The 26,070-nt window shown below is 39.7% G+C and overlaps 2 protein-coding genes across 2 annotated transcripts; one reads left to right on the forward strand and one right to left on the reverse strand.

Moving 5' to 3' along the window:
• Positions 1-6,217, reverse strand: traf6 (TNF receptor-associated factor 6). The gene is made up of 8 exons (XM_083911851.1): positions 6,154-6,217; positions 4,416-4,732; positions 4,108-4,258; positions 3,454-3,612; positions 3,251-3,322; positions 2,837-2,914; positions 2,380-2,703; positions 1-1,732 (listed from the first exon to the last, which is right to left on the reverse strand). The coding sequence occupies exons 2-8, from the start codon at positions 4,730-4,732 to the stop codon at positions 1,127-1,129; spliced, it is 1,707 nt and encodes a 568-aa protein (XP_083767977.1). The 5' UTR covers positions 6,154-6,217; the 3' UTR covers positions 1-1,126.
• A 1,712-nt stretch (positions 6,218-7,929) lies between these two features.
• On the forward strand, positions 7,930-25,585 carry ttc17 (tetratricopeptide repeat domain 17). The gene is made up of 25 exons (XM_083911808.1): positions 7,930-8,102; positions 9,261-9,350; positions 9,653-9,822; positions 9,960-10,071; positions 11,399-11,530; positions 11,934-12,043; positions 12,143-12,290; positions 12,932-13,071; positions 13,640-13,800; positions 14,803-14,915; positions 15,159-15,311; positions 15,564-15,679; positions 15,894-16,050; positions 16,229-16,300; positions 17,583-17,807; positions 18,649-18,868; positions 20,926-21,045; positions 21,375-21,670; positions 21,775-21,928; positions 22,048-22,168; positions 22,506-22,665; positions 23,138-23,221; positions 23,906-24,025; positions 24,140-24,283; positions 24,466-25,585. The coding sequence occupies exons 1-25, from the start codon at positions 7,932-7,934 to the stop codon at positions 24,595-24,597; spliced, it is 3,621 nt and encodes a 1,206-aa protein (XP_083767934.1). The 5' UTR covers positions 7,930-7,931; the 3' UTR covers positions 24,598-25,585.
• Positions 25,586-26,070: the final 485 nt, after the last annotated feature.

Consider the following 26,070-nt stretch of genomic DNA (forward strand, 5'->3'; position numbering starts at 1 on the left):
GACACGTGATTATTATACATTTATTATATTTAAGTCACATTAAGTAGGAACTTCTATGAAAGGCACCATAATTGCCGCCAAAAGCAATATGACCAACGGTGACAAATCTGCATAGCTGTATCATGTAAAAATCTGCAGTGAAACTCCACGTTGCAACGGTTTTATACTGATTAAGTCACAGTGATGCCCAAAGCACAGGTCAGTCTAAAGTAGTGAAGCATGAAATGGTGGATTTGGAGTCACATGAATGTTTTGCTGTTCCTACAAAAAGGTACCATTTGATGTTTTTGTGAAAACAGTTCATTTTACAGTTAGTGTTTCTCATTCAAATATACTTTATCCTTGAGGTCCAACAAATGTGTTTGATTCATTTCCTTCCTCATAAAACATTTACGAAGCAGACTTTTGTATATTTCACACTGTCCCCAAATATCGATACATAGTTGTCTTCTTCATCTTCTGCTGGAACATTGCTAAGTTGCTTGCTGTGTTATATCCAGTGTAATACCACAAAACAAAGGAATGTCATACAGCTGGCCTTTTTGTTGATGGACAATGGCCAGAGACATATAGATATCTGTGCTTTGACCGCTTTACTTTCATGGGTTTCAGGCAGGAAGAAATGCTTTGTAAGAAAGGTCAACATGGAGTCCCAGGACTCCATGTTGACTGGTTTATGTTTACTGATTGGCTGAGGGTATTCTCTGGCCGCACTTTGCCACAAAAACTATCCCCAAGTTTGCTCGCACTAGTTTGTGGCAGAATCAAACGGCCGCAGCTCTCGGCAGATGTGTTTTCAGCATTAAGCTGGTGATGTTGAGCCATTAAGACATTATTGACCATTTACAAAATTTGAACTTATGAGGCTTGCTGAATGTTGGTACCTTGTAGTACATACATTTCAAATATGTTACTGTATATGTTTATTAAAACAGAAATCACAATGTCATTTAAAGTTGGTTAACAAATAAATAATAGAATACTTGCAGGGTCCAAATTTTAAATGTATGTGATAAATTTCTCCTCCTCTAAATGTCCATTAATTAAAATCAACTGATCGGTATTTAAACCCTCCCTCCACTACTTTGCTGACATCTCAGCATGATGGTGAGGTATGAGTTTGACTTTAGTCCCTTGAAAGTGAGGCCTCGGGTCCTCTAGGCTGCACCGTCGGTCCCTCGCGGTGAAGCATATTGTCAAAACGTGGTGTCACCTCACAGCGGATCAGTAGAGTGTCATCTTTAACAAAGGTTCTCTGACTTAGCTGATTTAGGTGCATAAAGGTGACGTAGCCGAATCCTTTGGGGTTGCGCTGGATGGTTGGCTTCTGGAAGGCTTGCAGGTCTGGTTTAGTCTCCATCACCTCCATGTGGTGCTGACCCTCGGGGCCCTGGTCTAGGATGGAAAGGCGGATGGTGCCCTGGAACGGCCAGGTCAGCTGCCCATCAAAAGCTCCTTGCATGGTGTGGACAAAGAGGGAGATGTAGTTGGAGCAGCGCGGGGCATTGGGGGTCTGCAAGTGTAAGCGCAGGCACAGCTTGTAGCCTAGACGGCCTGTGTAGAAGCCGGGGCTGTGCTCAACCACTGGCTGGCCTGCTTCTTGGTTCCGCAGATGGGCAGAAAAACCTTTGAGTCGCCAAATGAAGATACCGTGACACTGCTGGGACTCCAGCTCCTTCACTGTCTCCTCAAGCATTGACACTCTACGGCGGATTTCTGCAAGCTGACCAGCCTGTGGAAGAGATAGGAAGGTTCAAATGACAAAGGTTTAAAAGGTGTCTACACAGCAGCATCATCAGCTTCAGTGTTCGGTGTTTTGGCAGTGCTCAGAGACCAACGTGCAATCACAATCAACAAAAGAAAATAGACCATCAGTCATTAATGATACTGATGACTGAAAAGCACAGCTCACTCCTGTGCAGACACACCGTTAAAATGCCTGTGGCGAAGACAATGTGCTGCCAAAACAGCCTAATCATCTGGACACAACTCAGACTACAAACAAATACATAGCTCTGTGATACGATGAAAAGTATGCTAATGAAAATGAACTAAAACACTAAATGTAGAGGTATCTCTTTATGTACAACCATTGAGCCACTGAGTAACACGCCAGTAAGAGGCTTGATTCTTTGGCCTATCTTTGTCTTTAAAAAGCTACCAACTAGCTTAAATAACTTAGTTTGACAAGAAAAAATACCAATTTAATATTTTCAATTTAAGGTTTTAGCTCTGCTATAACTTCATATTACATTTATGCACTGTCTGATACATATCATGCAGGCAAGATGCACCACTAGTTGTAAACATAGATTCTATGATTACACATACTAACCACATGCACATATTTGTACGCCAAGCCGCAACGACATCCTTTACCTGTGTTTCTTTCAAGATGATGAGCTCACGCAGCTGGTGATCCTGCTGTACCAATCGTTTATCCATCTCCCTGAGCCTCTGCATCTCCTCGCTAGGCTGACATGGGGCACAGTTGCTGCTGCAGCTCGCAGCTCCTCTGGGCCCACTGCAGGCTGATACTGTTGCCGCAGCTCCTTGATCCTCAGAGGAAGCAGAAGGTCCTAGCATCCACGGGGGTTTGGGTGTGGTGCCATTGAGACTAAGGCCACGCAGGAACTCAGCCATGAAGCGCATGTGCATCTGTGTGAACTCCTGCATGTGCTGAGCCAGGTTATGGCGCTGCATCTGTAGAGGCAAACCATTTTCTTTATAGACATTTGGTCTGCAGGGATAATAGGATATATAGCTGTGTAACAAACCACATTCTCAATTATTGTTCTTCCAACAGTGTGTACAAGATTTGAATTTGATCACCTACCCTTTCCTTACATCCAAAGGTACTAAAGTTACAGGCAATTGGTGCTTTTGGGCAATCTGTGTCACAATGAGATTCCATCTGAAACAAAAATATCATCAACTTAGCTTCATTTATATCTATTTATTCAAAACAGGATTTCAGAAAGTCTGTTATTAGTGTAAACTTGTGGACAAAAATTATGAGGAACCCCTGTTGAAAATAACTATTTATCTGTCTCGTACAGAAAACCATTTAAACGTCATCAATTGGACTTGCTGCAGAGATGGTGATGCGCTGAGTGCAATGGTTCCCCATTGTTTAACAAAAAGAGAAGTTCTTTGTGACCAAAGTTACCTTAAATGGTTAACAATTCACAACTACAAAAACACTTTGATTTACCAGAGGCCTTTTCATGGCAGACACTGTATAACTCACCTGGTCTCTGATGAGATCCATCTCGCAGTACTGGCACTTCACATTGGCAAAGGGACACTGCTGCTCATGAAGCTGAAGAAGGAACCAAACCAGACTGTAAGTTGCGTAATCCTCACTCATACACAGTGCAGCTGTGCCATTTTCCTATGAGAACTATTCTGGAGAACGGAAGAGGAGCAATTTGATAAGTGAGTCCACGTTACCTCCCTCTCCTCGTAAACAAAGCGCGCCACGCAATCTGGACATGACACAGGTCTCCTTTGGCACTCAGCAGTTGTGTGCTCCTCTAGGCAGCTCTGTCTCACAGACTGCTGGCACTGTGGGCAAGGCACAGTGGCAAACTGACACTGCGCCAAATGATTCTGGAGAGGAAAATAAGACATTGACATTTTAGTTAATTTTTGTAGTAAGTCAGCAATGGTTCACATAACAATTTCATCATCCACACCAGAGAAACCTTCCGATCTCTACTTGGCACCTAACATGTTTTTATATAAAAAAAAAAAAACAAGGGTGCATAGTATGAATAAATGTTGGAACAGTCAGAAGTAAGAGTGCTGACTATGGCGGTGTTGACAGAGGAAGTATTTTACTTTTTGCTAGTTTTTTACTACCTTATTTTATTGCGCCAGTTCTTTTTTTTTTTTTGTTAAACTACCAGTTGTGGGGGATCAACCATAAATGTCACAACTGCGTGCTCTGTGATTATCTATGGTATATGCAGCATGATAAGTATCTAAGCAATCACAAGGATCGAAATGTCATTTAAAACTAACTGTGCAACCATTTTCTGTTTCTGTGTTCTTGGTTGAGCTGCTTTCAAAGTTAGAGATGTCTGTCATTCTTCAAATGCTCACCTCTAAATGTCGGAGCTCCATTTTCTCAGCACAGTCAGAGTTCGGGCAGCGAACAGTGAGCGATAGAATCTCCCGTTTGGCAAAGTTATCAGGAAACAACTGGTCTTCTAACAGCCTTTCGTTGTCCACAGGACACCTCTGTCCTGTATCACTGTTTTGCAAAAGGGAGGAAGTAATAATTTTGTCAGGGCATTAAGAATACCAGGTTCTGCATGGTGTTTTATGTTAGAGCGTGAAAGTTATTGTCAATGAAAATGGTGCGTCATTTTATTTAGACACATACTTTAGAGAGCTGTACAAACGCATACCGAATAGACTTCTCAATGCAGTTCTTGCAGAAACGGTGACCACAGGGTGTTTGAATGGCGTTCCTCAACGCCATGAGGCAGATAGGGCACTCATATTTGCTCTCTAGGGGTGGGTCAAAATCCACATCATAGCCCTGGAGGGGGGCAGCAGCCGGAAGACTAGTGGAGGTGCCGCTGATGAAGGTGCCAGGGCTCTCTGAAGGGCTGAGAAGGGATTCTCGTTCCTTTTCCAGCATCGCCAATGCACAGTCTGACATTTCCGCTCCTTCATAGCTGTCCTCCTCTAAACTCCCCTTGCTGCTATCAAAGCAAGCCATCTGCGGAGAGCGAGACAAACATTATCAGTCAAAGGGTGAAAGTGGCAAAAGAAATAAAGCATCATATTAAAAGTTTGGTATCTGCAATTATCAGTCTTAACGTGGGAGGTTAACGGTATACTTCAACAGTACTGAAGAAAGCTCAACAAAGACTTTTCTATGCAAGACAGCTGAAATTATTTTACATCACAGGATGGTAGGATGCAACTATTGTGCTGGTAGCGAGAACGTCATGACTTTCCAATTACTGTGTGTTACAGCAACACCTAAGCTCAAGAAAACTGCTAGAGAAAGCGGTGTGAACGGCTTAAAAATAACGAGAGTTGTCTTTTCAGATTCCCCCCATCTCTAAAATTATATATAACAAAAGAAAAGACTAATGCAGACATTTTGTTGTAAATGTACTTACCCATATACAGCACTCATTAACTCCTGAAACACCAGAGGCGGTCTTAATCTAGGGCTATAGCATGCTTATGTGAGTGCATCAAGGACGCCAGTGACAACGATTTTCATTATCGAATAATCAGTCGATTCGTTTTTCAAAAAATTGGTTCATAATTTAGTCTTTAAAATAGTCAGAAAATTATGTTTCGGTTCAGTGAGGTGCGGTCATGTGACATATTGAGGTTTCTGTTTTATTTTGGGGTTTCCCAAAGCCAATTTCTATCAACATTTTGTATAGCGACACGCGCTGCACGTCTTAATTTTGGGGACACTGGTATAAGTGTCTTTTAAAAATCAGTCATTAGATTATTGTGTTTTTTTTTGTAATCCTTTTCTACTATGTCTCTTTCTAATCCTTTTCTACTGTGTCTCTTGCTTTTACTTTTTGTATGGACCTTGAGTCTGAAGTAAAGCTCATCTATCTATCTATCTATATCTATCAACTAAATGGTAGCTTAACACAGAGAATAATACCAACACAATTACAGCTATATTTATTAGTTTATAGCTGAATTTTGTGCACGGTATATAGAAACCACAGCTACTATTCACACTGTTATCCAATGAATAAAGACTTTATACTGAGGTGTCGAAACTGTGACGTTGGCGCTCAAATCTCGACAAATCCACTTTTACTAGAGTCCCCAGCGGATGTAGTTTGACTCCTGCCAAAATGAGAGACAAGCAACGTTTAAATCGTTAGTTTCCCTGTTGTCCATGACTCAACAAGGTCCCAACCACAGTGGTAGCTCAGCTAACACCTAACGCAAAGGCAATGCTGTCACTTGATGCAACAGGGTGGCCATGTCTGTGGATGCGGAACTGCAACTTTGATTCTTACTGTGCGATAAAAATAAACGATACTGACCGTAACAGCAGGGGCAGCAGATACACACCGTCAACAACAACAACAGCAACAACACGACATTAAGGTCCTGACTGTTTCGTAAAAGCATATATTGTTTGTTTCCCACCTTTGTCTTGGAAACGTCTCGAACTTTTCGTTTCTAACAGAGTTTCCTGTTTTCGTTTCCAAACGTCATCATCATCGTCATCAGCTTCTTCTTCTTCTTCTTTTTATTTTGTAGCGGGTTGCAACCATGTCTTGTATTAGAGCATACCGCCGCCAACTGCACCGGAGTGTGTAATAAAGCCATCCACATGTCGTTATGTTATTATATTATAATAAACAAAACAAACAAAATAATAACAAATGATGTGTTTCTTTATATTATTACTATATTATTATAAACAAAACAAAATAAAACAAGCTAACAGACAAAAACACATGTGTTTCTTTATATTATTACTATATTATTACAAACAAACCAAATTAAAACAAGCTAACAGACAAAAACACATGTGTTTCTTTATATTATTACTATATTATTACAAACAAACCAAATTAAAACAAGCTAACAGACAAAAACACATGTGTTTCTTTTTATTATTACTATATTATTATAAACAAAACAAAATAAAACAAGCTAACAGACAAAAACCCATGTGTTTCTTTATATTATTACTATATTATTATAAACAAAACAAAATAAAACAAGCTAACAGACAAAAACACATGTGTTTCTTTATATTATTACTATATTATTATAAACAAAACAAAATAAAACAAGCTAACAGACAAAAACACATGTTTTTCTTTATATTATTACTATATTATTATAAACAAAACAAAATAAAACAAGCTAACAGACAAAAACCCATGTGTTTCTTTATATTATTACTATATTATTATAAACAAAACAAAATAAAACAAGCTAACAGACAAAAACACATGTGTTTCTTTATATTATTACTATATTATTATAAACAAAACAAAATAAAACAAGCTAACAGACAAAAACACATGTTTTTCTTTATATTATTACTATATTATTATAAACAAAACAAAATAAAACAAGCTAACAGACAAAAACCCATGTGTTTCTTTATATTATTACTATATTATTATAAACAAAACAAAATAAAACAAGCTAACAGACAAAAACACATGTGTTTCTTTATATTATTACTATATTATTATAAACAAAACAAAATAAAACAAGCTAACAGACAAAAACACATGTTTTTCTTTATATTATTACTATATTATTATAAACAAAACAAAATAAAACAAGCTAACAGACAAAAACACATGTGTTTCTTTATATTATTATATTTATTGAATAAACAAAGCTAACAAACAAAAAACAAATGTGTTTTTTTATATTACTATATTATCATATAAACAAAACAAACAAAAGAAGCAAACAAAAACATATTTCTTTATATTTTTATATTATTATATAAACAAAACAAACAAAACACATAGTGTTTCTTTATATTATTATATTATTTTATTTTTTATATTTTATTTATTCGTTTTATGTATATATACATATTTGTATATATACATAAAACAAATAAATAGAAAAAGAAAAAAAATAAACAAACAGACAAAATTATGCCAAGGGTCTTTAAGCAGTGAGACTAAATTAATTACAAACATTGAATATGGAGCACAAACTTACATTTTTATGGTTGTTTTGCTGAGATCATATATAAAAACATTATTTTTTAAGCAGACTTAAGTCGGTTTTTACTTTTACAAATGTACATGAATAAATATAAATCTGTAAAGAAAATTATTTGCTCGGCCCCAAACATAACCGGTGGAATGTTGTTGCCATGGTGCCAGCGCCGCCGTGTGGCCGGAGGCTGTCACTGTCGCCACAGAGGAAAATGAGACAGAATAATGGCGGACCTCGGGAAAATCTGTCCCGAGTCTTTGCCCTGTCGTGTCAACTATTCTCGACAACCGTCATGTCAGGGGAAGCTCTTCATCATTCTCTGCATACTCATAGTGGACTCCGGCGGAGCTACGACCCACTGGGTTGTCACGGAGGACGGGAAAATCCAACAGCAAGTATGACAGTTATGACGCTAGCTAGCTTACTGACCTGCTAACGTTAACGTTAGATGGCTAAGCTCGTGAAGCTATCTAACGTTTGTCGCTAGCGTTAACGGTAACGTTTTTGTGACGTGGTGTGTAATTTAAGTACTTAATTTGATCTCAACTTCGTAAACGTTACATACGGCGATAAAGTCGCGTTAGCGTTCAAATATATTTATGTTATTTGGCTAAGTCAGTTAGCTCAGTCACACTAACGTCAGCTACCTCAACCCTGACGGTATCGTTCAACGTGAGGTGTTCGAGGTCAAGATGACCAGTATATCACAGGCCCATGTCAACGTCCGCGCTGGAAACTGCTTATTTACCTCGTTAGAGATAAAGATAATGCTGACGGGCAAACTGCTGCTTTCATTTAGAGAGATAGACCACGTTAATGTTTACCTGACACAATCGGAAAATCTTTATTTTCATTGTTTGTTTGTTTGAGGACAACGGTTTAGCAGCTTACATGGATCGGCAATAACAAAATACAAAATTAAAAATACTAGAGTGTAAAAATCGAGATAAATATATACACATATACACAATGAGGTGTTACTATAAGGTGCACAAGTAAGTGGAGGGTGAGGGGGGTTGCACATTACACATTCAGCTCAGAGAGGGATGGAGGATGGTGTGTGCCCTTTACTGCCAGTGGGATGAAGCTGTTTTTTTAATCTGTTGGTTCTTGTGATCTTCTGAGTTTGCGATCGCTAACTTTACACCTGACATTAGAGTTAGATAGACTACTTCTAGCAGGACTCAATAGGCAAGTTTATTTGTATAGCAACTTTCAACAAGGTAAGTCAAAGTCATTTACATAAAACATATAAAAGCATTGGAACGAAAAATATATTAAATTACATTTAGATGGATGGTTCATAGCAAAGCAGAAGATGAGATATGCATTTTGGCCCTAAACCATTCAGTGCCAACAGTACTATTTATAAATCAATTATTGATAGAGAGGAAGCCAGTGTAAAGAACTTGAATCTATCTTTATCCTTAGAATATAATATAATTTTCTTAGATGTATCTGCTGATTGAATCTGTTTTGCGCTCACTGGGACTGACATGAATATTTTTGCTTTATGCCAGTCCTCACCTCCACCACACTGTTTTCCCCCCCAGGTTGACTCACCTTTGAATCTGAAGCATCCACATGACGTTGTGATCTTCATGAGGCAAGAGACTCGCGTTAACTACCTCAAGAAGCTGGAGGTGTGTGGGTTTCACTTTGTCACTGTCATGTGCAAAGATCTTGTCACTGTCTTCTCTGTGTTTTTCATTCTGGTTAATCTCTGTTTTTTTTGCCTTGACATTAATTTGTGCATAACAGAGGCAACAGTATCTCAAGTCTGTGGGAAGAAAAGGGCATTCTCTTTCTCGTGGAACAAAACTACCTTCTATCACTACTTTCCTCATTGATTACTGTTACTTATTGCTGTTATTTTCTGTCAGCCGTCCATTTCTTGTGCTTATTAGTCCTCGCTCATTAATTGTCCTTGGTTATTGCTGAACAGAAGCAGCTTGTGGCGCAGAAGATTCACATCGAGGAGAACGAGGACAGAGACACAGGCCTGGAGCAAAGACACTACAAAGAGGATGCAGACTGTGTCATGGCTAAGGTACCCCTGGGAGACCTGGACCTGTATGATGGCACTTATATTTCCCTAGAAAGCAAAGACATTAGGTAAGCTCTTCTCAACAAAGCACATAATTGCTGACATTCTTGTTATCTCTACGTTTTTTGTAAAGTGGTTAAGTGTGTCTCTATGATTTTGATGAAATTGTCATCTTAAAGAGATTCTTCTGATCTCCCAAATATAGCCCTGAAGACTATGTGGATTCCCGGTCAGCTCTTCCCCCAGATCTAGAAAAGCCTGACTGTACAAAAGTGTTTGAACTACCTTATAGTATCCATGCTTTCCAGCATCTCAGGGTAAGTAGAGGTCAAAACGGTCTGGACAAAAGCTCAGAATGGAACAAGATGTGGGTGACACATAAGTTGCTGCCATCACCCAGTGAATATCTAGAGTTAGTACACAAACCTCTGCTTTTGAGAAGGGGGTTGCACTCTGGATATCCTGTAATTATATGTGAAAGTAGCTGTTACAAAAAAATCCTATATGTTTATTAATCAAGTCAAATGTAAGCATCCTGTTGGGAATCTATGTAACCTTTAGTTTGGCAGAGCTGACATTTTACAGCAACCCTCTGTTGACAGTTTCAGTGGGAAATTATTTAAATATTGTAAGAAGAGACACACACAGGAGAGAAGAATATTCAACCAGAAAATGGGAACACTGTTAAATCAACCATAGTCAGATATGGGATGGTTTTCGAAGATGGTCTTGAAGTGTGGATGTACGTGTTTTGATTTGTAGGTGGCAAAGGTAGTCATATTGAGAGCAGTTCTGCTGCAGTTCTGGTTATTGAAGCATCAGTAGAGCGCTAGTCAGTAGAGCATGTTGAGCACTGAATGAGCTCAAAAGCATCAACCATACAAGAAAGATTGGCCATATTGTGACAGAGACTTTGCAGATTTATGAAGACTGATGTTTATAAAGTTTCTCAGAAAGGGCAGCCTCGCCTACCTTATCAAATAAAATGCAGTGGCGAGTATTGTTATTATCTTCAGTAATGACCTTAAGAGTTTAATGGGAAAAGCAATCCTAAAGTGGAAGCAGCTGCATGGCGATAATTTGCTTCAAAATAATCCAGAACTAAAAGGAAGAAGAGCTCATAGGGAAGCCGATTTTGAAAAAGCAAAGCATTTGTTTCAGTTTATCAATAAGGCTGTTTGTATTATATAAACGTCTTTCATCAATTTTATTCTGTAACACTTTTTAGAAAGAAAAATAGTCTCTGTGGAGATATGCAAATCCCTGTAATCCGTGCCTCTGTGAACAACTTTGTATTGTATTTTTTTGACACAACAATTTTATAAATAAGGCCCTAGGGTAAATATTTATGGGCAGCTGTGTTTTCTGGAACAAAAGATAAAGTTGATATTGACCTCACCACAATCACGTTAAGAGTCCAGTGGGCGGTCACCAGGCGATCATATTTATTTGAATATAGTTGCAGAGACATTTAAAGTGTGCGCAGTTGGTATGCTGTTGAGTCTAGCTTTAAAACACTTGAATGTCAGGTGATAGCATTTGTGCTCTGCTTATTTTGTGCGTAACAGAGATGTAGCCTTTGTGAGACTGGTCACATGCTACAATTCCAGGTGATTGACTCATTGACACTTCTGTCTGTTCCAGGGTGTGCAAGAGAGGGCAAACTTGACCTCTCCACTGCTTTCTAAGGAGGATCCCATTTTTAGTTCATTATGTCATAGAATGGGCCGCAATGTTGATGAGGTGGGCCATCGCATCCATCAAGGGTTACTCAGGGTAAGGTCTGCCTGTACAACTTTGCCTCACTAAACTATAAAAAATATTAAAGACATTCAGAAGAAGCCTTTTTTATAGAAATTGTAAAGCATGGGAAATACATAATATCTGCTAATTAAATTTGTAGGCTTTTGTGTGTCTGTATGAATTTGCATTTATATGCCTTCCTCTCAGTCAGCATCAGAAAATCTGTGGTGTTAGATGTTGAAGCAACAGTTATTGTCAGGACAAGCCCAGACACATTCAGTACTAGCCAGTCTGCCCAGTTAGACATGTGACCAAGATCCATTGTTCAATGCAGCAAAAAAAGAAATATTCCATATAGGCCTTACTTAAAGCAGTCAGTCTTTCTAGATACTTTAAAATGTTTGCATGTGCACATCATTATGACCATGTGTTCCAGAACTCATCGTCCTGGGTGCTGTACAACATGGCGTCATTTTACTGGCGCATGAAGAACGAACCTCAGAGGGCAGTGGACTGTGTGGTGCGTGCTCTGCACTTCTCCCCAAGGTACTGTCCGGCTGGGCAGAAGGCCACTGCCATAGTACAGATGCATAGTATACTGCTCACAGGTGTTCACATTCTCGTGTGTGTTTGTTGTACTTGTAGGCAGCACAAGGATGTAGCGCTGGTCAACATGGCCAACATCCTGCACCGCGCCCATTTCTCAGCCGATGCTGCTATTCTAGCCCACGCTGCCCTGGACCTTACGTCAGATCTCTTCACCAGCCACTACACCTTAGGCAACATTTATGCTGTGAGTCAAACATAAATCACTTCACTGCAGTAGATATGTGTGTATTCAAACCACAGACTTACCATCAGGTTACCCATTTGGTATGATGTTAAGTGTTTGGTTAACAGGATCACAGCTATCACTCCTGCAGTTTCTTGCCTAGAAACGATACTATGTGTGCATGTGTGAAAGTGAAAGCTTCTAATTGAGACTTAGCTAGCTAAGCTCTATTAAGCATAGCTTCCCTGATCATTTTTGTCCTACTATTGCTACAGCAGCTCACAAGAGATTGATATGTACCTTAGGATTTTTGTTATCTCACCATCTGTGGTTGAGTTCCAGGTTTCCCAGAAGATAAATGAGACAAAATTCCGCTGTCAGCAATTTCTTTTCTTACTGTTTATTAGAAGATACTAATTTCTAAATGTAAGGTAAAACAAATTGCCATCCTAGACCCATAAATAACACAGCTTGTATAGGGATTTAATTAAATCATTTTTATGTGATACCCCAAAGCATTTAAACCAGTGTGTGGTACATATATTTAGTCTGTTTCCTGTTTTAATTGTGTTACAGCGTGATTTCAACATGAAACAAATCACTGTTTGACCTCTGCTATATCCATAGTCTGTTTGTCTCCTCTTCTATTGCGGTCTCACCAGATGCTCGGGGAATACAACCACTCAGTGCTGTGTTACGAGCAGGCACTGCAGGCCCAGCCAGGCTTCGAGCAGGCTCTGAGGAGGAAACATGCTGTGCTCTGTCAGCAAAAGCTGGAGCAGCGCCTGGAAGCCCAGCACAGGTAGGCATACATACATACATACATACATGCATACATACATACATACATACATACATACATACATACATACACACTCTACGTGCTTTTTCAAACATGTCCCATTGCACGCAAGATTCAACAGTGACAAACTTTCAGTATAGAACACATTTGATCCTATGTGAGGTTATTTGGAAAGGCATTCTTTTTTCACTTTCGCTTTTCACAGTTCAGTTTAAACTTTCTTTGAAAACTGATGGTCTACGATTTCATGAGTATCATTCAGTATAGTTTTACTTTTTATTTTTAAATGATTACAGGGAAACCAAAACATTTTTGCCCTGTAGGGAAATTTTCCTTGCACTTAGACCCCTCCATGGGGCAGTCAGAGTATCTAGTGAAAGAAAAGTCCCTGGAGCTGGCAGAGAGTCAGTATTTTTCTCATGAATGCAGAGTTGATTTTGTACCAATACCACAGCTTTAACATAGGCTTTGTGGTTGTGGGAAGGTCATTTGATATACTTTTTTTTTTGCCCTGTTATGCATTTCTGCCAGTCCTGTATTTCTTTGACCCATTTAACAATATTTTTAGATCCCTGCAGCGGACACTGAATGAACTGAAGGAGTACCAGAAGCAGCATGACCACTACCTTCGCCAGCAGGAGGCACTGGACAAACACAAGCTGCTGCAAGAAGAACAGATCCTGCGCAACATTATCCATGAGACCCAGATGGCTAAGGAAGCCCAACTTGGTGAGATGCCATCATGCACACAGTACTAAGAACACTTATAACAATCAAGAGGAATACTTAACCCTCAAAATGACCATTGGTATATCAACTACTCACCTAGTGTTGAATTCATCATGAAAACTTTTTGTCCCATTCGTCAATGGTGAATGGAGAATGGAAAGACTGAGAAAAGTCTTGTCAACAAGCTTGTGCAGGCACACTTCTTCACTTCTTCACCGGACATGTAGTGCACTTGCGCAAGCAGGAGACTATTTGTGCGGATGCACTGTAAATAGTAAGGTTTCTCCGAAAAGCGTGCATGTGTTTGGGAAGTACTAGACTTGTATAAACGAGACTTGTATACGGATTTTACTGCATAAGTTGTGTGAAAGTTTGTAAATGGATGTCTTTATGTCACTTTTAGACATAGGGCTCTCTTTCTTCAGTTCATCGAGACTTTTCTCTATTTTTTAAATTCTTGTTTGACGTGGAAACATGCAGCAAAAACAAAGTTTTCACCTTGTGTCACTGAGTAATTGATAAACCTATGGTCATTTTTAGGGGTGAAGTATTCATTTTACTAAAGACAAGAAAAATGATTTAGCTGGTCAAGAAAGAATGTGTCGACTTGTGCTGGCAGCAATATAGCATTTTGTATGCTAGACAGACTGATAATAAAGAAAAATAAGTATTATGACGATCAGGTAGGTGCTCTGCAATAAAGTGATGATATACGTATATCAATATTGAGAAAGATAAAGCTTCACAGAACAAAGGTACCAATGCTGTAGTCGAGATCAGTGGGACTGTATGGAACTCAAGTCAGTTGTATTTATATAGCCCAGTGTCACACATTTTGGCTTCACTCATGAGGTAAGAGTTAGCAAGCTAACTGTGAATTGTGTGAAAAGATGCCTTGTCACATTAATATAGCTTTGATAGTCTTTCATTTTTCTGCATACACATGACTTGATTTGGCAGTTGAGAGCAGCACCTAAGTATTGTGTGTCATATGTGCTTCAGGGAACCATCAGATGTGTCGTCTGGGTCAGCAACAGCGCAGCCTCTTCTGCCCCTTTGACTTGCCTGTGCGCTATCACCGTGGCGATCTGTTCGAGCATGTCCACTACGTCCAAGTGAGTCTTTCAGATATTTCAATGTACTTGGTGATTGTTAGCCCAAGTTTTGTTTTTTGCATAAAGATTTTAAAGGAGGGCCACAATGCACAAATCCTTTTTTTTTATCATGAAGAGAACCTGTCCGTTCCAGTGGATATTTATCAATTTAATGCAAACAAACAGGGCAACATTACCAGAGAAAAATATTCCTTCCTTCGTTTTCTGTTTCTCAGTTTTTTATGTTTATCTCTTTGTTCATAGTTTGGGGAGGAGGTGTCAGTGGCATCAAGTGTGGCACTTGTTTCAGAGCGCAACTCAAACCAGACGGCAGCCAGCCCTCAGCTTCATCCCTCTGTGTCCGGAGACCAGGACCCTGCAGTCGCCCTCTGGGGCAATCATCAGGACTACACACAGGCAAGTCAAAAAACTGCATTGGATTGTTTTTTGTTTATATATAGTTCATTTCAAGTACAACATCAAATTAAAAGGACAGATTATACCTCTGTAATGCTAATGCACACTCTTGCAAGCTTACTGTGTTGGCATCCCATATAGTAGAGATAGTGTAACCTTTGTCTGGTGTTACTTAATGATAAAGGTCTTTCTAATCAGTTGTTTTAGTCCGTACGGTTTTGTTTGTTTGAATGTTTCTGTTTTTTGCTTTAGGACATACAGAAGATGTTGTGGCCTCAGAGGACTGACTGTGCCCACGAGTACCCAAGTGTTCCCCCTGCTCACCTGCTGCCAACGTACTATCTTCCACCGGAAACACAGGGACTCAGGTTAGTACACGTTGCCATATAGGGGGATTTTGTGGATTTGTAGTAGCAGCATAGCTCCTCAGAATGATCTTCAAAACTGCAGCACACACCAAAGCAAAGATTACCGATGTGAATTCATGTGAGAAAAGATTGAGCTTGTGTCTTCATAATAACATATCAAAACTTACTACATGAGAATATCTTGTTAATGCTATTTCCAACTTTGCATATTCAGCCCAGTGGCAACTCTCCTCTATGGGAGCAGCAGTCCTCCTCTTACGGTAGCTCTGCCAAACTGTGGACCCATCCCTCAACCATATCCAGCCCTCCTGCCTGCCTCACTAGACTGGCCTCTGGAAGAAAAGATGCTGCCAGATCCTTCTGCCTCCCAGGTGTCTGTCTGCCTCATTATTTGTGTGTAATTAAATAACGAAGATGGATGCATTCATGTGTTGTATGATTGTATGTTTGTACAGCCCTGACTCTGTATGTTTGTGTGTGAGTGATGTTTATGGTATGTGGAACTGTACAGAATTATATCCCGTCATTAATACCATTGTGTGATTACAGATACTTCAGTTACGTAGTGGAGGATGGACGCTGGAGCAGATTGGCTCCAGAATAGCTCAAGCTTTGAAACAAGTAAGAGGGCTCCTCACTCTTCTTGTATGTTAGCACAATAATGTACGGTACATTAAACAGTGTGAAATGCATGAAAGTCTAAACCTGTAGAGAGTGGCACATAATACATATTTTGTCTTAAAAGATTGAATGCAAATTTATCTTCAAGTGTTTTTGCGGCCCCAATTCCGACTTTGAGTTCTTTGATATTGGGTATCTCTGATACCCAGTTCAATTCTATGGATATATTTACCTAAATGTTGATTAAATATGTGTCTCACACATTGACATAAAGGCTGAAATTACTAAATCTGACACAACTTATATTTCATGAGCTACTTCATCGAAATACTGAATGCCCTGGTTCAAAACTAATAGGTTGATAAGATTATATTATAGATATGATAATAAGCACAGTTTAACTGAGATAACGTGACTCCTGAAAATGACTTGAAGTGATCCACTAGAGATAAGATGTATCACTCTGTTGGAGTTGTTGGGACTACAGAAACACTCAGTCCACTCTTGATTTTACTGTGGAGTGACAGATTGATGCTTGTTGTCCCTCCATAAGTGATCTTTGGCAGAGTACAGACACTGGCTTGCAGAGAACACACAAACCTAGCAACAGCCAAATTAGATTTTGACCTACAAACAATTTATGGAATTATCGTTAATTAGCAAATGATGATATGACCTGGTGCCAGCAACGTTTTTCATTTTAGCCTGCACAAGTGACATTCAGCTGGCTAAAAATGAAAACCTGCCCCCCAAATGTTTTTTCCGCTGATTTCCTCTAATGAGAAAGAGCAATGATTTATATGAAGCAAAATGCTCACACTGTAGCCTTTTAGCTAACTCTGGTATTGTAAACCCATGTGTGATCATGTGTTTTATTCATTTGCACTGTCCCCTTCTTAAATAAATTGAATTGAATTGAATAGAACCCGGCGGAAGGGGAGCCATGGTGCAACACTACACTAGCAGGCTTAAGTGGACACATTGGTGTTCAGTAAAGAAAGGATCAGATTCTGACTAGCTTTATTTTAGCTGATACCGTTTCATTAACATATGCCAGGCTCAGCGCTGTTACCGGTACTTAGGATCATCTCTAACCTGAGGCCATTCTCACCCACTCAATTTAGAGTTGTCACTTTGAGAAATGGTCTCCATTAAATCTCAGTTTTGAGAATTTGACTATGAATCACTCTAATTACTCTACATTTCTCCCAGCTGCAGTACTCAGAACACATCTTAAGTCACTTCTTTTCAGAGCTAACAGAAATTTGCTTTGTTTACATAGGAAACTATACCCCGCTGGCAAGTCCACAATGAGGCAGCTCTATTCTGGCGGGCCAAAGGTAACGGCAGCCGCGCCCTTCAGTGCCTGCGCCAAGTGTTGAGCTCAGCCCCGCTCTCCCACCGCCACTTGCCCCTCACCAATGCTGCTAACTTGCTGTTACACCACGGCTTGACCACCCACGCACAAACACTGCTGGAGCAAGCATTGGCTGTCAATGCATCAGAGGTAAAGGCATATCAGTACATAACCTCCTGGGTTTTAGCCTCTTAGAGATGCACACACTCTGTTTAATTTACTTTCCAGTTTTTTTTACTGGTATTGGCATACCAGTATTGATAAAACCTTAACAATGCATTGTAGTGCAAATCAGTTATCCATTCGGTTAGCCAAAAACACCACACAGCATTCATGCAGAGCTGAAAGGAGGGCATTATTGGCTTGGGTGTTGATAAAACAGAAGTGGACAGTACAAGTCCCAAAAGATAGCTTTCCCCAAATACCAGTCGAGCAACATTTGAATCTCACACAATGTCAAAACTTTGTTGACTAAACACATCTTTTAATAGCCACTCACTGTACCCTTTGTTAGTTTTAGCCATTTAGCAGCATGTCACAAATCATTCATAATCTCAAGGTGGTTCCAGGAACATGAATATTAATTTAATCCTCTCCAGTGTCTGCAGATTGTCCACATTTCAACCCATTTTAGAAAGATCTAAGGGAAGAGTGTGGCGACAAAAAATTCAGTCAGCATGGACTAAAATCGATAGAGAATATTTCCAACTTCTTCTTTAATTAAGCCTTGAAAACAACCGGGATTTGTCAGTAAAATGAGTGTTTATACAATGCATGTTGATCATATACATATAAACAGCATAAATATATGACTTGCCACAAACTGAAAGTATTTTTGTATATGCACTTATTGAAAAAGTGCATGTACATTTTGTATCCTTATATCGTTCTAGGAGGTGCACATATCTGCTTAAGCTGAGTGTTAGCTTTCACATTTCTTCCCCATCAGCTAATGTTCACCTTTTTTTTTTTTTTAACTTTCCTCCCCCAGCCCCACTCCCTGCTCAGCCTGGTGAGTGTGCAGTTGGCCCAGGGCAATGTGACAGGTGCTCTGGCCCTGTTCCGCCACATCCTGGTGACAGCCCTTTCCTCCACCTCTTCTTTCTCCTCCTTTGCTGGCTGTGAACAGTGTCGCACAAGCCTACCTCTGCTGCGTTGCCTGCAGTTCTACCCCTTCCTTTACAATCTTTCACATCGACAGCCCTGCTCACGTAAGTAAATCAAACACACAAAAAGACTTATCTTATTACTCTTCACTGCTTATAATGGTACACTCCCTAAATTTGTTGTAGAAGGCAATCTAACAGCGGTAAAGTTTCAAAACATCAGCGTTCCTCTTGGATAGGATTTAAGGAATGGGAGACACTAAGGGAGCTATACCAAAGTGAAGGATAGCTTTTACGAATGTTTCATGTTGTTTGAAGGTCTAACAGTTGCATCATAAGAGTATCTAAGCCGAGCAAGAAGCTAGCAACCTAATTATTTTTTCTCTAAATGTGTATTTAGCTTCATTGAGTCTAAGGCATTACTAAAAATTATTCATTCTGTTCAGTGAGGATGGAATTTATTTATTCAATAAGCCGCATTTATTGTTTTGATTACAAAAAAAACATTTTGTAAAAAGAAAAACAACCTTTCTTTATATAGGCTCATAAATTAGCAAATATTATTTTTGTTGCTTAATTGTCTCTCTACCAGCTACATGTGTTGGAAATGAACTATGGGCTTAAAATGCACTCATGCGCTTCGGGCCCAGACAGGTTTTGCACTTGTTTTTTAAACCCACTCCACCCCATTGTTGTCCATTAAAGGTGCAAGAGTAACTGTGAGAAACAAGTTGTATGTTGTGCCTCTGGTATGAATAGCGACTTCACCTCCTTCTTTATTCATATCTGTGGGAGTGAAGAGAAAAGTGCTTTGAAGTGGAGAGATTTTGCCACTCAATAATTTACGCCAGAAAATAGCTGATGCCATATTTAGACGAGTCTATATTTTACTCTCCAAAGTTAAATATTGCTCCCTTAAAGCAAGCTGGGTACATTAGGTCACACAAACACTTCAAGTTAGAACAAAGGTTTAAACAACAAAAAAAGACAAACACACAAGCCTTTCTCATGTTAAATTGTGTTTGCTGCAGTTCCTCCCACATGCTTGATCCCATTAGAGGATATTGCTTCAGTTAGACAAATGATAATTATTTTGGCTCTGTCTTTTTAAAGCCTGTGGAAAAACAACATACAAAGAGTCTTAGTTAGTAGCTAAATACTTTACAGGTACTTGAGAAATAGCTCCACAACCCAACATTATGGCAATGTCAAGCACTCTAGATAAGCCAACAAGCAACAGAAATGCATGCCACTGCAACAAAGAGAGCCATGCAGTGCTGCAACAATAAGAGTTACAGCAATAACAATAACAACAATTGCAGTGTTCTTGCAATATTATGGTGTTAGGAGGAATAAGCAATGGCTTAGCATGCTCTCGCCATTACTATCTTCTTACTATCTCTTGTAAAAGCTTATTCAAACCAAATCCTACTGGGTTAAATGTTGCAGCACAAGACAAAAAAAGAAAAAATCTTGGCTTTTGCGAACAAGCCGCCCATGACGTTTCTTGCACCACAACTGTTTTCATGGGTCTCACATGGCTTCTGTAAAATTGTGACATTCACTAATGAAGTACCTCCCCAGAAATAGCAAATTCTTCAAGTTAGAAAAAAAAATGTCCATTTGATAGAGTAAACTGAGACAGTGAATGGAGTCAGCAGTGTGTGGACAAAGAGAAGCTGAAGGGACTGATTTGTTTGTTACAAAAGAACAAACAGTTGCTGTGTCACAAAATATAAAATGCATCACTTTCTGTCCAGGGAAGAATTGTTCCCAATAAAGAGCTAGAGCAAAAGCTTTCATGATATAGCTGCAGTTTGAACCCCTGGATTGTAGATTTATTTATAGATAACTGTAATTCCTTAGTAACTTGTCGGTAATAACATTATAATTACACAATTTAGTAATCTAGTAAAATAGAGTGGGTCCGAGAATATTCATTTTATTCCAAATTTACTGATGCACTTGTGCATTACTAATGTATACCATCAGTGTGTAGAGACAGTGTTTGAGAATACACATTTTTGTTAGTCATCAGCCGTTGTTAATCAATTGGATCAGAAATGCAGCTGTGTAATTGCTAGCTAATACGGTTCTGCTGCAGCTCCACTGTCAGGGCAAGGTTTGGATAGTGTGCCTAAACATAACTTTTGTTTATCCAGAGGGTGCAGCCTGCATGGCTGAGAAGGACCTTGGTATACAGCTGGAGGAATGGGAGGGCAGTGAAGAAAAGCAGGATGCACCAGCCATTTCTGCCATGGAGGACCCTTTGCTCTTTGAAAGTAAGAATATGATTTGGAGACATCTCCAGTGGCAGTACGAAACGGTCAGGAAATGTACATCAAACATACAAGATTTTAAAGTTACACCCTTATTTGGAACAGTTAATTTCCTAAATTGAAATCATAAACACTATGTAATATATGGGTATATCTGGGTCCTTGGAGTCGACAGTCTCTCAGTCAGTCGGCTTAATTTGCTTCCATGAAAAAATAGACTGACTAAATAGTGTTTCTGCCCTGAACAGTTTGCTAAGTGTTCCTGTAGCTCAACACCACACTTATTTGTTATCTAATTTCTCCTGTCGTACCTGTATTTCCTGAATCTTCAGAGGTTATCTTGGACAGTAATGGGTCAGGTGAAGCAGCCGGACAGCAGCGGGCTTCTCCCTCTGCCTCAGGAACAGCTAAAATGGCCACTCCATTTGGTGGTGGAGGAGTGGAAGGAGAGGAGGAGTGGCAGCTGAAGGAAGACCTGATGGGAGCTTTTGAGGGAGCACTGGATGTTGGAGGCAAACGAGGGGACCTGCGAGGTATCCGGGTGCTCAAGAATGACCGTGTCATGGGTGCCCGTGCCGGTGGCGGGCCCTGCTTTGGAAACTGTGAGGATGACGAGGGAGCTGAGTGGGTTAGTGTTCATGTCTGTCCTTTTGACAATATACAGTTGTGTTTTTGAGTTACAGTCACCAAAGTCTACAGCTAAACTGAATATGAGTGTTCTTTGTTCATTAGATCACCTTCCAAGTAAAGCGTGTCCGGAAGGCTAAGGTGGATGGGACAGAGAGTGTTGCCAGCTCTGATGATGGTCAGAATGGGGAGTCACTGCCTGGAGGACACTCTGTCTTGGAGATAAGTGGGCCAACTATCCCATCGCCTGGCCCTTCAGGTACCTCATTTAACTGCATTTCTTTATACCAGCACGGGCACACAAGTAGCACTGAGGTGCTGGACTTCACTCAACGGAGAGAGATGTCTTACTGTAGTTTTCTTTGTGATTTTGGGCAGGCCGCTGGAGGGACTACACAAGTCTTGGCTGGCCCGGGCCAGAGGAGTGCCAGCGGACACGAAGAGTAGACCTTACAACTGTAGCTAGCACCTGGTTGGCTGTTTCTGCTAAGAACATTGAGTAAGACTCTTTCCTGATCATGGTAACACTTTCATCTTCTGTTATATTAAATAATATACAGTATATATAACTGTGAATTAATGTCATGTACACACTATTTGGAAGTGACAGCTATAATGTGTTCCCTTTTTTAATCTCAGAACATCTGGAAAAATAATATCAATAAAACTCTTAAACTACCTAAGAAATGTGCAGTGTTTCAAAAGACAAAAGGAAAAAAGGAAAACATTACTGCCTCATTGATGTTCATGCATCACAATATATCAACAAACCAAAATTCAGTAACTATAGTTTTTAGTCTTCTGTTTGATTTTCCCTTTTCTGTCTCTTTCTTCAGCATCACAGAGCACATAGACTTTGCCACTCCACTCCAGGAGCCAGCTGGTGAGCCTTTATGCAATGCCAACTTAGCTGCAAGTATGCACACCCTCGACCACCTGGCAGGGGTGGCCAATCGTGCCGCCATCCACTACACTGGGGAGAGCCAACTCCGTGAGGTAGGCTGAGGCAGAAGCCATCGATTACAAAAATGACCATGCATACAGTATTCCTCCCTTTCTATACCTTTAACAGTATGGAGTTCAACCAACGACGTAGCTTTATTGAAAGATGTAGTTTATCTTTCACAACAATAATAGACAAACACAATGACAAACACATTGATTACCGATCAAAACTAATGTGACAGTATTGTATATTCCCATCCGAAGAGTTTCAGTTCCACAGGTCTTTTTACATAAAGCATGTATCATAATGCTAATGTTAAGGACTTGTGCTAGGTACCACAAAAAAAATCAGCGAGGTTTACAGTAGTTAACATGTGACCCTATACAGCCAAGATAATCTTGGGTCAATTCACTGAACATGTAACAGGTGGAGATTCATTGTATAACAATTACATGATTTAGTATTACTTAGTAATCACAACAGCCCCACTTCTTAAAAAATATGCTTTGTCCTAACCCTCAGGTCCTGCAGAACCTCGGCAAAGATAAGTTCTCCCCTCAGTCCTTTGAGCAGGTGGGAACACGCATAGCTAAAGTACTGGAGAAGGTAAGGGCTCTCGCATCTTCTAATTAAAGGGACTTTTTTATATTAAAATAATGGATATTGAATTTTCAACAGCAGAGACAAATGGCAGATCATTTTTCTCGGCGTTTCTCATTCCTTCCTACCACATCCAGTACCCTGCGATGGCACTTTACATTATGTGCTGTGTATAAATACATTCAATTGCGTAAACACTTTTCTCATTAGCCAACTCTTTTCAGAATACCTGCTCTGCACTTACCTCCAAAACTAAATCTTAACAGATTCATGCTGTTGTGAAACTCCTTGTGCTGAAACTCATATGGTCCTTTTGTTTGCTCAGTTCGTCATACTCTCCTTTTTTTCTGATTCAGGTATTTCAGAAAATTAAATAATCCCAGTCATTAAAGACGTTTTTTCTCACTGAGGAAACCTGTGAAATGTCAGAAGTAGAAGAAGAAATATATAAAAAAAAATTCCACTATCCCATTATGTGTGATATGTTGCTGTAAATTGTAGTAATGTGAAATAAAATAATAGATGCAGTTGCATGAAAAAATATATTAGCTTTGATTTGAGTGTCACTGCCGTGCATGATTTAGCAGTAACACTCAGCCCTTGTAACACTCTCCTACTACACTCAGCCCATTACTGTAGTTTGAATCATATATTTATCCCCCTCCTTAATTCCTTAATCCATGACTGCAGAATCAGACATCATGGGTATTATCCAGTATGGCTGCACTGTACTGGAGGGTGAAAGGTCAAGGCAAGAGGGCAATCGACTGCCTGCGACAGGCCCTCAACTACGCCCCCCATCACATGAAGGCAAGTTCGACATCAATTGTTCCAGAGGTTAACCCACCTGGTACTTATACTGAACAGGGATTGTTTTAAACATGAAAATAATCCATATTCTTTTTTCTCTGACTGGTGAATCAGGACGTGCCACTTATCAGTCTGGCCAACATCTTCCAGAATGCTCGGCTATGGGAGGACGCTCTTACAGTCGCTCGTATGGCAGTGGAAATCGCCCCACACTTTGTTGTGAACCACTTTACCCTCGCTAACGTCTATATAGCAATGGTAATGGCTACAATTAAACTTTCTATTACTGTTTGATCACTACGTTTTTTGCTTGTAGTGACTTTGACCCGCTGCTCAGCTCCTCATTTAACCACTGCAAACGAAAGTCAAGGGATTCATCAAGCAGTGATGTGAGTCGTGTGACCTTATGGTGACGTGGTTCTTGTGTTTCTTGACAACAGGAGGAGTTTGAGAAAGCCATGCGCTGGTACGAGTCTACTTTGAAGCTGCAGCCAGAGTTCGCCCCTGCCAAAGATCGACTAAGAACCATTCAGTGTTACCTGCTCACCAAGAGGGAACGCCGTCAGCCCTAAACCACTGAACCAGTTTGATCAGGAGTACCCCACAGTCACACACACACACACCAAATAACAAACACCCAAGCACACGCACACTCACACAGACACACGCTCATCTGAAGAAGTAGAACAAAGGTATATGTCATCGAGAAGTGGCTTCATCACATATTGCTGTTATCTCATTGGTTGCGCTCCGAAAGGTCAGCGGAATCCAAGGTCAAAGTTAAAATAATTTGAACTTTAAGCGCAGCGCTCAGTGGCAATTTCAAGGGGTATGCCCACACCAAGGGTCGTATCCTGCTTAGTGGGGCGCCATCACTCTCCCCATAGCAGTTTTACGGCTTAACTCCCAAAAGAATTAGTTTTAAAATGTCAACTGTAGATAAATATTCGCCACAACTTACATATCAAATGCAGAGCCTCTTGTTATCCAACAATGAAGACGTTATGATTGTCAGACTGTTTTTTTCTAGGTTTGCTTGACTTGCAAAAATGGAAGGGGAATAAAATCAAATACAGAATGCAAATTCCAGTTAATTCATTTGCAATGTGTTAATTTCAGTCTGCTAATTGGAAGAAAAGCTCACACTGTCATCCTTGAGGACATTTTAGCATTTTGTTATAAGGAGGTGGTATGGACAGGATAATTACATACTTCAGCCTGGAGATGGCGCCATGTTTTAATGTACCGTAATTGGACAAATTCAAATGAAAAGGATGTTCAACAGTATTTTCTGAGATGGTAAAGAATGTGCCTCTCAACTCAGAGGTTAAAGGAGTTTGAATTGAACATTTTATGCCCTCACTATTTCTGCTTCATAAAATGGATGGGAATTCTCAGTTTTTGCACTTTTTTTTCTATGTCATTCCTATTTATATGGGACCTACAGACTTTGATTTTGCTCCGAGGGTAACTTAAATACAAAAGAGAAACTGAAATATGCTCTTACATTTTGCTTCTTAACTTATGGAAATCATAAAGCAGAAAAAGTATTTGCCATTGACCACCTATTAAAAAAAACAACTAAAGTGGAATCTGTATTTAATGTACAGTATTAAAGGCAGTGTGTGGATTTTATTAGTTCTTTTCTCTGCGTCAATTCTTTGTCTTTGGGAAATAAAAACAAAGTGTTTGGACCTTAAAGCTTAAATTATACAGAAGATGCAACATTTCATCATTAACACTTCACAGACTAAATTAATCCCTGGTTGAGAACTGCTGTCAGAAACACAACCACAACCTTTCTCTGGTTAACATTTTACAACCGGCCTAATGGTGGCACTGTCTGACCTTCTTTAAGCACACTCCTTTTATCAACTCCAACAATCTCTCCTTCTGTGTAATGATCCAAAATGCGCTCTATATCGGGTTAAAGTGCAATTTTGTAATCCAAAACAAAAGGCGATCCATATAGGTTGCCTTGTTTTGCATATTTTAAAGACAACAAACCTGCCACGTCATCGGCTCCAGTGACAGCTGCATCATTC

Source organism: Echiichthys vipera (genome assembly GCF_963691815.1).
Source record: "Echiichthys vipera genome assembly, chromosome: 1".
NCBI classification, from domain to species: domain Eukaryota; kingdom Metazoa; phylum Chordata; class Actinopteri; order Perciformes; family Trachinidae; genus Echiichthys; species Echiichthys vipera.